General features: G+C 38.5%; 1 protein-coding gene across 1 annotated transcript in view; it reads left to right on the forward strand.

Moving 5' to 3' along the window:
* Nucleotides 1–786: 786 nt before the first annotated feature.
* Nucleotides 787–12,602, forward strand: part of LOC139135723 (microphthalmia-associated transcription factor-like) — a 29,501-nt gene continuing 17,685 nt past the window's right edge. The window contains exon 1 of the mRNA XM_070703367.1: nucleotides 787–1,112. Within this exon, the coding sequence (XP_070559468.1) occupies nucleotides 916–1,112 (197 nt within the window). The 5' untranslated portion in view covers nucleotides 787–915. The remainder of the gene's footprint in view (nucleotides 1,113–12,602) is intronic.

Here is a 12,602-nt window from a genome sequence, read left to right on the forward strand (position 1 = left end):
GATCATATATGCATACAACACTAAAATATGTTACCATGTAGTTATTATTTGGGTGATAGCTTGGCAAAATAGCTATTCCAATTTACTATCAAGTTGAATGCACGTTTCACCTGCTGCCGTTGACCGCCCAACCCTATGCCATGGTCCCTCCATCAAATGCGAACGTGTAAGCAGTTGCCCAAGAACTTTTTTAGTTTTAGTAAAGATCCGTGGCTCTATAATATGGTTACCACTATAATAATTCGATTGAGCGTGCACACAATACCAGTTACTATTTTTGCGGTCTGTAAACACAACGCTGTAGGTCGTTCTAACCTGCCAACAATCGATTGTATTAAAGGAGACCTTACAATGAATGTGTAGACTAAAGCTCTGATGTCACAAGGTGGAATTCCTTCCACGGCAGTTCCATTTTTGAAAGGGGTCAAATAATTACACTGAGGAATTTTACCGTACGTTTTCTGTGTTACAATTGTTTCTAAGACGTTTCTAAGACGTTCGTCCACATTACGAGTATCTTAAGGCTTTCAGCACCAAATGCCGATTGCATTTCCATTAATTGGTAGGTCATTTTCATGGAGAATCTGTTTTAGTCCCTTTCCCCGCTCGATGTTCTCTTTAAAGAAAGGGCATATCTCTATTCTAAATTTAGATCAACCACATGATCTATTTTCTATACTGTGGCGTTCCGATATGACGTCAATAAGTTGTCTGTCCAATGGCGGACAGCTACGTCACGTGCATCCAATCCTGAGTGAATAGGCGCTATATTGCGAAATCCAAACAGTAGTAGTGAACTGTATCTTTAAAATCTCCAATAACATTGGGCATTCAGTCACAACCGCCGTAGTTGCTCCTTGTCGAACACCCCGTCTTCGCTCCCAAGGCGGAACAGCAGACACATGCTGGTCGTTGATGAATCCTGAGCCACCTGTCCAACGGGAGGCAGCAGCAGCGAGACGAGATGGAGACGATCCTCCTCAACGGCCAAAGTTCGAAAATAAAAAACACTGCCACCTGAGAGCGTTATTGGAAGAGGATGATAGCAAAATTCTAGCAGAGACCTACCCTATACTGCGCAGTGTTTTCCGAAATGTTCGCAGGAAGTCTCGGTAAGCCATCGTGTATGCAAATATGAAATCCATTTCATAGTCACAGTCGATGTTTGCGTGCAGCACTACCTGTTATCTGAAAATCACTTCGAAAAGCAATTAACTTTGAGACGGTTGTGTTTATTTTTATAAGCTGTGTGGTTCTTTGCAATAGTTGTTGCTTGTCCGTTCATTTTTTTCATCGTCTTTTCCTATTTTGACATTTGCTGACAAGCATGTACATGATAGCCTCGTCAGATAGTAAAGAAAACTATTGTTTTAACAAACCCGTGTGAGTCCCAGTGTATGTGCCCCTATTACTTTACCTGTTGTCGAAATAGACTGTTATTTATCAACAGTCATTATGGGCTGAGCATCCCAGGGCTGGAGAATACCAAAATTTGCAGATTTAGTCATGCCAGCGTTGTTATTCATCAAAACGTCCTCGAGACCAGGTATGCGTATGTATGTATGTATGTATGTATGTATGTATGTATGTATGTATGTATGTATGTATGTATGTATGTATGTATGTATGCTTGTGTAGATAAACCTGTTATCACAACACAGTGCAGGTGCATATCACAATATAAGACACAGATCAACATTATCCATCACAGGAACTGCCCCAACGGTGCTAGTCAAATAAAACACTACTCGGCCCAACAATATTGAGAACGACAAGTCATGGGTTGTCCTTTCTTCGCCGTCCGGCTTGCGCATTAGGGTCAAGCCGCTAATGCACCTGTGATGATTGAAACGTGCTGTAGTCAAGTGTATTAGTAACGTTTTCAATAGCTTAAAATTCACTGAATATCACAGTCGATAGAAAAAGACATCCATCCATTTTGAGTATTCATATTCGTCTAGTACCAACGATTCAAGGATGTTTTTTTTCTGTCGCTGTTACTTAATCGATCGAACTAGTATCAAATTATACTTAGTCCATACTTTCGAAGTATCGAAAGAAAGTTACTTGGTGAGCACAAATCATCAATCAGAGATCACCAAATTTGACGACGTAACCACAAACGCCGATGACGTTTTATGCAGTGGTCAATAGTCTTGCCTGTCGTGTCCCTGGACAATCGAATTATTGATCATTCCCACACGTAGAGCCTTCCCATTTTCTTGTACTTTAATTTCAGTGAAAATGCACGTAGATAGTGTCACTTGTGTAAAAAAGTTTTACCAACGTATCTCAAGTTCGCCTAACATTTTTCCGGTGACAATCCCAGATAGTTAGATGGTACGTAACAGGAAAATCGACAAACAGACAGACAGACTGCCAAACACAGACAGACAGATGGATAGATAGACAGACAGAGAGACAGGTAAATATGTAGCTAGATAAATAGGCAAGCCGGCCAAGGAAAGCTGGCACCAGGCAAATGTAAAACGTAAACCAACAGTTGGCTGACTAGCTTTATATATATATATATATATATATATATATATATATATATATATATATATATATATATATATATATATATATATATATATATATATATATATATAAAAGAGATAGATAGAAAAGTCTATAGATGTGTAGATAGATAGATATATTAGATGGATCGATCTTACATAAGTTGACAGATACACAATTATACATTCATAGCATATCAACGAATATGAATACAGCCATCTACACAACCTAGATCAGCATAGATTTAGCAGATCCAAATCTCATTATATATCACTGTTATTTACAAAGTGCAACAATGGTTTTAGAGAAGTTAGCTTCGGTGTCCCAATAAGTGAAGAAGGGCGAATGGAGAAAAAAAAGAAGCAACAGGTTTTATTAGAAATTTGTGATGTGCCATTTTTCTATGATTCTCTGTAGTACAGCATGGGCGGCGATCATTGTTATATTCACACAATATATCTTATGTTATTTAACACTACACTGTGGGAATGACAACTGTGTTCGTGTGCATGCCTGGTTGATATTTCTGTTTATGATCCCCTCCCTAGAGGAATTGTACACATATCTAACACAATCTTGCCGGCTGAGAAAAATATAGAATCTGACCTAAAATACAGCAAATTGATGGTTCCGGGTTAAAAAGTCTATACCTAGGATCTATACTGACGTGACGTGCTCAAGTGGATGCAAACATTTTACAAGTTGCATTAGAATCCATTTTTTTTGTCAAAGTAAAAGTTGGAGGGCAGAAGTTTCCCAGAATGTCGATTTCCACCGTATTCTGACGCACAAGTGTCTTCAGATTTAGAGTTGCATGTATGTTATTCTAGCATTTGTTTATTATGCCACATGCACCAAATTTTTATCCATCTTACAGACGTACACGTTCTATAATTTTGAATTTACAAATAAAAATTGTCATCTGGAAAGCCGTCGTCTCATAACAAGCGTCATTTGATCGTGCTGAATGGTCATTTCTAACGAAGAGACATTACGGTAATATTAATCGTCTATCAGGTGTGGCGTATGAAATTTGCCATCTCTCATATATCAGCTGCATGTTACCTTTAATGTTTTCAGAGAGAGAGAGAGAGAGAGAGAGAGAGAGAGAGAGAGTCTCATAAAGTGTCTGGGATAGAGGCAAATAATCGACACCACAATTTCAGAGATAAGTTCGCGGTTGTTCTTCATTTTCCAACAGTTCCTTCTCATATTTATGCCATAAATCGTCAACCATTAATCAGGTTCTCCGCAACCGAATTTCCTGATTCACACGTCCTCTTTCAAATGAAGGTAAATTTTCGAAATTGTATGATTTGTATGTGTTTGCTTTAGCGGCACGCGAAGTGTTTTGCCATGAGTCATAACTTGTCGTTCATATTCATGATTTTCAGAGTTTCGAGGTGTGGTTCGGTCGATCGCCGAATTATGGTAAAACGATACCACACTCGAGGGCGTTAGTTAACTACACACTCTTCAAAAATCCATTTTTGGACAGGCACAGCTCATGGCGGTGATTAAAACAGTCTCAGGAAAACCTGAATATGTAAAGACTGTTGGCTCTGAGTTTCGGTGACAGTTATATTGCAAACTTTTTGTCATGAAGAAATCAAATTGGACAGAGCCCACTGGTATTTTCCTCTTGAAACAGAACACAACCTTCATTCCGAGTGAATCATTTCATGATGACACCTTAGAGTCTATCATCAAGCTATTGCAATTCTGTAGTCTGTTCATCACATGAAGATCATATTGTAGTTCACTCGAGATTTTAGGTCAGTTCACGTATCTTCTCGCTTGAGAATGATCTCCATGATACCCACAGTGTTTCGAAGTTTCACTCACCTTAACAAAACCTTTGCGTCATCTTTAACTTTTTCCATTGCCCCAATTGTGTTTTGCCATGGATTAACGCTATGTAGTTTGGGGTCCTCGCCTATGGGTTTTAATAGAACCCTGCTTATATCGCTAGCATTTTCTAGCGTTCGTTCTTCTCCTCATAGAAACTATTTTGTTTGGCTTGGTCTCAAAAACTACAGTGCAGGAGTTGATGGGAAACATGATTACCCGTGCACCTGGCCAGGCAATTTCCTATGGTAAAAATGACCTGGCGGCCATATTGGATTTTGTTGGAACAACTTCTCAAACACTACAAGGACAATTACAATGCCGATATCCTGTAAAACATGCGAATGAAATGAAAACATACCACCAACAGTCAGCATACTTGCAAGTTCGCGGACGATATTTCGATCGGTCGTGTGGTCTGGCGGCCACACATTGCGGAACGTGAAGAAAACATATGATTTTCGTAAAAAATATTCAAAAATCTTTTCAAGAAACCAACAGACTATTTAACCTGTAAATGTTTACTCATCAACAGTAAGGATACTTGCCATTCGCGAATGACATTTTGATCGGTTGGGTGGTCTGTTGGCAATGTCAGAATTTCAGAAAAAAAAATTAAAGCATGAAAAAATCATTCAAACGTCCCCTTCTCATGACCCGAAATTAAATTTACCTATAATTTTGACTAAATATATATGGCAAAGTACTTAAAAGTTTGCAAATGATAGACCGAACAGAGAAGTACTCTGGCAGCCATATTGGAATTTGCCAAAAAAGGTGTAAATTCGAAATAAAAAATGAGAAAATGTTAAAAAAATCGCTCATAAACCAATTGACCCTTTCTGTTACGATAATGGACATAGCCCATAGAGTAATTTAAAATAGGCGCGGGTATGGATCTGTTGACCGCTAGAGGTAGCCATATTGGAATAAGGTATAATCAAAATGTTTCAATACACCTATTTTAAGGAAAATGTATATCCTTTCCTGTTCGTTATGATAAAATTCAACAATCAACCACTTCTGAGATCACCAATACAGCAAAATACCTGCATTGGTAAACACGCTTTGGTCCTGGTAAATCTGCTTGCAGCTTCAATTTTATTTTCCTTTATGGTTGATAATATTTTGTCTCACAACGTGCCTTTTACACGGCGGAACAAGTGAGATAGATCCACTCCCTAGATGTAAATCCACCCCGACTTTAAACAAGTTAAGGCTAAGTAGACCAACAAACCCTCGTTTTTGCCGAGCATGAAATGTGAATGTATGCATCATTCGCTCGGTATATTGACATGTCAAGCAGTCAGCTGAGAGAAAACGTATGCTACATGGATTATACATATATTCCGTGTCTCCAATTATTACTCTGTATCAAAGAAATGATTACAATCCCCAGGACAAAACGTGAATGCTGTCTGAAGCTACAGAAAATTACTGACGATTGCTTTGGGTTGCCAAGTGGGAATGAGAAATGTAGGCGCAGCTATATAGACTGTATCTCGCATGATCTATAGTGAAGATTCAAGCATAGGATTGAATATAGTGCTGCTGATTTCGACATTTTTCAATTAACCAGTAATCCAGTTAACTGTGCATCTATGACTGAGATAAAACAAACAGAAACTGAAAACCCCACCCTGTGAAATTATGATCTTTGTATTCAATATCGACCGTGGTATGAAATTCCATTTAGTCATCAGCGTTGAACGCACCGTTACTATTGTGATTCCCGAAGTCCTTATCGATATTGAAAGACCACTTCCCAAACAGGTATCCTGAATCCTGGATATCTAGCACTGGCTAAACCTATCATCGTTGAGCACAAAAATAACCAAACAATCTTTCTTCGAAAACTTTAAAATAAACTTAATTCTAGAGAGGATAAACTGGGTAAATTTGTGGTCTTGTAAAATTAGACCCATTAGGATTAACGTTTCATGGTCACCTGAGATATGCTAAAAAGAAAGAGGCCGCTAAAATTTCACCATGTTTAAAAGTTAGCTGTTACAACTTGATAAGTGGAAACTTATCCTGGAAATTTGTTGGACACACAGAAAGAATATCTGTAATTAATTTTTAATTTTTCCTACAATATATCGAGAAAGTCATTGAATAAAACTTTGAATATAATGAACTACTTTAAGAATGCATATTTTTATAGTCTTTTTCACAGGCATTATTTGCATTAAAAGTCATTGTCATCAAAAGACAAAAAATGTAAACCTAGCTCGTCATCATTCATCATCGCTTCAAATACTTCAGCATCGTCATCACTCTGACAATCAACTCGTTATGGTTGGTCCATCGATTTCATGAATATATCTAACATCCTCCTCGTCTTCGTCGTTGTCGTCACCACCACTACTACCACCACCACCACCACCGCTGCCATCACCACCACCACCACCACCACCACCACCACCATCATCATCATCATCATCATCATCATCACTATCATCATCATCATCATCATCATCATCGTCATCATCATTACCATCACCATTATCAATATCACCATCGTTGTCATTATTATCGTCATCATTACAACTAGTATCACCACTTCAAGCATATTTCATATCATCATTCGATCATTGATGTTTCTGTCAGCTTTGTGCGGGGTTACGCCGTTTCCGCCTCACACAAATCCTAGCGTCACATTACAGTACCCAATGTGTTCTCTAACTTCAATTTCGAGACTATTACGAATCTAGCCTAATTGGTTTTTTGAGTAATATACAGTACTTTTCACAAAAATCATCGTAAGTTAAAGAAGTGTTTCAGCGCGGACAAGTCGATGATTGACTTTATGGTTTAAAGGCCGTATTTAACTCACAACCATGCATTTTTTGGTTTGTAGGCACCTCGCGTGCGCATGCGCGCAGCGAGGTTATGGTTTAGGCGTTTCTGTGTGTCTGTCTGTTAGCACGATATCTCAAAAACGGCTTGGCAGATTCCGATCACATTTCGCACACAATTTGTTCTTCAAATTTGCAAGAACTGATTAGTTTTTGGTGGTTGTGCTTTGCGAATTTATCAAGTTATGAGTAAAAGAAAATTTGTGGCCTGTATAAGTCTATGGGGAGGCTAATAAGTATGTTTTGAGGGCGCTATACTAAAACATTTTACACAAAGTGATTTCTGAATTCAGTCACTCGGCCGCGCTGATCGCTAATCTTGAGTTTTGACTGTTGAGTCGTCGTGTCGACGTTTGACTTTAAGAATCGTGTGGGTTACTCTGGACATAGCGAACCAAAAGCTAGATTATCGGGTTGATCAATGCATTTTTCTCTGAGAATGAGATGTAGAGTGACACTTTTCAATCTTGTGTGTGTGTCAGCGAATTTATATTCCGGCATGGTTCCGCTGAGATCAGCATAATATTATGGCGACGTATTGACAGTCTGTGTCTTTTAAGTTGCTTTTCAAGATTGTATTAGCTACAGAACCAACAATGACAAATTTTTCATGAGATTTCCATGTTGGCATTGATGTTAAATCAGCAGCAGTAGGCTAGCTCCTGCGTACAATAGGTCTGCGTTTCCCGGCGGTACGGTGGTAGGCCGACGGCTTGTACCACACTGTCCACAGGACACCACGTGGTAGAGGCCGTGTGCACAACCTGTACGCAGAGCTTCGAATACACTAGACCACAGGCGCTCCTTAGTTGGGTAGTCTGCTAAGTGGATCGATTTTCGGATCGATCTAATGATCCCGAAGTCGATATGCCCGCCACTGCAACCTAAATACTCAGTGGCGGCATATCGACTACGGGATCAATAGATCGATCCGAAAATTTTATTTTTTATTTTTTTTTATTAATCTCGAACCAACAGGTTGCCCCAATAACAGGTTCGTTTGAAAATAAAAATATAATACAAAAACGAAAAATATATAACAGTTACACGTAAACAAACAGACAGGAGAATTCACATAAGAAATAACCAAAAAACAGCAACACAGCGAAAGACACACAGAAAAACATCCAGATAAAAGTAATCATTCAGAAAAAAGGATCTTACATAATCCATGACGAAAATTACTTAAGTTATTAAAAATATCTAAATTTTGCTTGTTACAGATAGAATTAAAATATGTCTGAGATCGTGATAAAAATGAGTGTTTCAAGATATTCGTACGTGCTGACACTGGTCTAAAAAGAACAGCACGACGCAATGTAAAAGCAGGAACGTTAAAATGAATCTGTGCAAGGACATCTGGTACACTATAAACTGAGTGAAGGATTTTATAAAGAAAAAGTGTGTCTAAAAATTTTCGCCTGTTCTCCAATGTGGGGAGGCGAAATTCATAACATAGGTTACTATACAGAGCCCTTGAGTAAGCCATCGATTTTCGGAAACAAAGATACTTGATAAATTTTATTTGGACTCTTTCTAATTTCCTTATTAAATATAGTTGATGAGGGGACCAGATGGGTGAGCAGTATTCAACGTGGCTTCTGACGTAGGAGACATACAATGTTTTTAAAACTTTGATGCTATTAAAATATTTACAAGAACGCTTGATAAATCCAAGCATTTTAAAAGCCTTTGAAACAACATGGTTAATGTGCATACTCCAGTTAAGTTTACTTGTTAAAAATACACCAAGGTCTTTTACAAAGTTGGTGCGAGTCAAGATAGTTTGCTTAGCACATCTGTAAGGAAATATTTTGACGTTTTTTTTCAAAGTGAATGAAATACATGAACATTTTTAACATTTAATGACAACTTCCATTTGCTCGTCCACTTCACAACCTGGTTGATATCTTGTTGTAGTTTGATGCAATCGGACATATCAGTAATGGCCATAAATAACTTGGAATCGTCAGCATACAAAGATAAATTTGCATGGTTCATGCATTCAGACATGTCATTGATATAAAGTACAAAGAGGAGCGGACCCAAAATAGACCCTTGGGGTACACCTGATGTGACATGTCCCCATGATGACAGTTCCCCGTCAAAAGCTACCCTTTGTAAACGACATTGAAGATATGTGGAAAGCCAGGTTAACAGATTACCACCTATACCATATGACTGAAGTTTATGAATTAATAAAGTGTGGTCGACCGAGTCAAAAGCTTTTGAAAAATCCAAGTAAATAGAGTCAACCTGCCCTCCTTTGTCCATCACTGTGCTGATATAATTAATATAAGATATCCGAAGCAGACTACCCAACTAAGGAGCGCCTGTGCACTAGACAGAGTTCGTGTTTCCGTAAATTAGGCATTGAACTTGACAATATAGGCAATAACTAGAATCATCGACCATCGCCTGACAAGTGCACCATAGTCAGCTGTACATGAGTTGCGTGGCGTGGTGAGCAGGTTCCCATGGGTATTTATTTTTTGAAACGCGTACTTCAAAGGTCACGAACTCATTTTGCTGCTACACGGCGCGGCGCGGCACAGATGATTTTGAGAAATTCGGGAACAAATTTTGTCATCTATTGACACATTTTCCTTCTTCATAAAAGCCAATACCCCAAGAAGTACTTTACAAAATGTGCACGCGAGGCCATTCAGTTCATATCTGGTTTGGTTTGTAGGCATGTAGCCTACAGGCTACTGGACTGCACTGGCTAAAAAATCTCTGACATGTCACGTATCTCGTCTTCGGGGGTCTTGACATGTACTTTTCAATGTACAGTTCTTCAGCAGTATAAAATCACAAAGATCATAAGTTATATAAATTACACAATAGGTTATAGCGTAACTCAAATTCTCTTTTGTTTGGTTTTTGTGTTTTCAGAATGTCAACTTTGGAACACATGGTACTAATGATGCTATTATTTGTTAGAGAGAGAGAGAGAGAGAGAGAGAGAGAGAGAGAGAGAGAGAGAGAGAGAGAGAGAGAGAGAGAGATGTGGACAGACAGACCGAGATAGAGACAGATGCAGCGACAAAGGAGGGAAAGAAACGAATACATCAGATAGGCTGAAAAAGAGTGGTAGACAGTGAGAAAGTGAAATAGATGACCCGACAGGAAGAGAACTGAGATGTGAATTAAAACTACAAACACTGCGGTCACAGCTCAATCAGCTGTAACTTTTGAACCATTTCCACTTTTGTCGTTCTGTTCACATGATGCAGTTTCCTATTCTGCTCCAGAAGCCATGTGATTGACTAGTGTTTGACTTGACATATAGAGACTGTCGACATAGAGATTACCTTTGCAGGCATATGTTACTGCATGTGTCATGTGTCACGACAATTTGGGACGAACATCGCCCCCACCGACAGAATATGGTGGCTGGTACTGTTTCCTGATCGACACACTATAAAGTAGTGCTCACCTCGAAAGTGAAATATTTCAAGCTTTTGCTCAAACTTTGCTTATCGAAACTTTCAACATTCTCTTACAAAGTCAAGCATAAAAATATAGAGTCACAGCGCAAAGTTTTGTATAAGAAAAACAACATTTAACGAGATTTGAAATTCTAAATGGCCGTCATTCCTGTTATTTAGAAAAATAAAATTTCAGAGTTTCAAAAAAAAACTAACATGGTGAAATCTGTACTCAGTCCGAGGGTTTCAAAATGAGCCCCCAACGGTAGACCAGAAAAGAATAGGAAAAACTGGGTCCAAACATCTCTCCCGAGGCCTATTCTACCCCGGGATTCTACCTCAGACTGCGTTCACAAATAATTTTGGAAGCGGGGGGGGGGGGGGGGGGGGGCTGGGGGGGGGCGCTGGACGAATCGCGATTGAAATCTTATTTTTTCAGATCCCCTCAATACCCTAAAAATAGTTCAAACCCCCGGGCCCAATCTATATGATAAAAAATGTTCAAGTCCCTCAACTATAGCCTCATATTTATGAGGTATGTACGTGCAGACAAAGTAAACATATAGTGCACAGTTCTGCTCGCATTTTTGATGCACACATAGTTTATGTTGTAGTGGTTATAGAAATGTTGCCAGCAGTTGTAGAGCCATATTCTTCAGGCAAGTTCTTAAATTGATTCATTTTTAAATGAATTAGTGGACTTAGATTAATCAGTCTTAGCCGACAAGTGAATCCAAAACTGTTCGGGTCAATGGGACCAGCTGAAGAGCACCCAAAATGACGATCTTGAGAGAGTATGCAAATTGTAAATTCCTGGCTACACTTTGCCAAATAGTGACAAAATGAGCACCGTTACCTATCCTCAAAAATCATAAAAAGTACAAGACATGTATGCCCTATATACTACTTAAAACGTTTACAAAATTGATAATACTGGAAGGTTCAAGTTGAAATATTACACTATAAATAAAACTTTTTAAGGAGGGGGGGGGGTCGTCGGAACTCTGCTCAAAGGTTGCCAGGGACCCCTACGACCGATGTAAATACTGTATCTAGGGTACATTGGCGATTGATGAAAGTTGAAACATGCTTGTTAACAATGAATATCGTAAACTTTATATGTTGCAGCTATGTTGAAGTGATGCATATAGATATCATGCATGAAATACATTGTTTGTAAACAAGAAAGTCGCACACGCGCAGTTCCGACGACCACCGTCTTTTATCTCTGACATTGTGGGTGTAAACAATAGCAAATTTGGTGAAAAATAAGAAAAATCTGTTTATTCACTCAATTTTTCATTGAAATTAGAATCTTTACTGTTCTACTGTAACACAGTTTTACTTTTGTGTTATTGAACGAACGATGATAATGTGAACATCCAGTATCCAGTTGTAAGGCTGCGTTCACAAATAACGATTTGGGAGGGGGGGGGGCTGGAGGAATCACGATTGAAATCTTATTATTTTCAGATCCCCCCTCGATACCCTAAAACATTTCAAATGCCCCCCCCCCCCTCTATTGGTCTCAGCCAACTTGAGTTAATCCAACTCTGGCCAGGTCAATTGCTCCTTTCGAAGAGCACACAAATGACAATCATGAGAGAGTAGGCAAATTGTGAATTCTGGCCAATTGCCATATTGTAAAAAACTGAGCACAGTACCAAAAATTTGTTTCAAAAGTACAAGACATATATGAATTAGATGCTATTCAAAACTGACATTACTGGAAGGTTAAAATATTCCATCAAATAAATGTTTTCATCTCTGAAATTTTGGGTGTAATAATTGCAAATTTGGTTAAAAAATAAATAATTCCATTTAGTCACATATCATATTTTTTAATTTCGTCTCTACTGTTCCAAGTTTTACTTTTGTATTATTTTACCATAAGAATGTGAAAATTTAGAAAATCAAGCATGGTGACCCCATCTTTTTCTTTAAT

The sequence above is a fragment of the Ptychodera flava genome, chromosome 6 (assembly GCF_041260155.1).
Source record: "Ptychodera flava strain L36383 chromosome 6, AS_Pfla_20210202, whole genome shotgun sequence".
Taxonomy (NCBI): domain Eukaryota; kingdom Metazoa; phylum Hemichordata; class Enteropneusta; family Ptychoderidae; genus Ptychodera; species Ptychodera flava.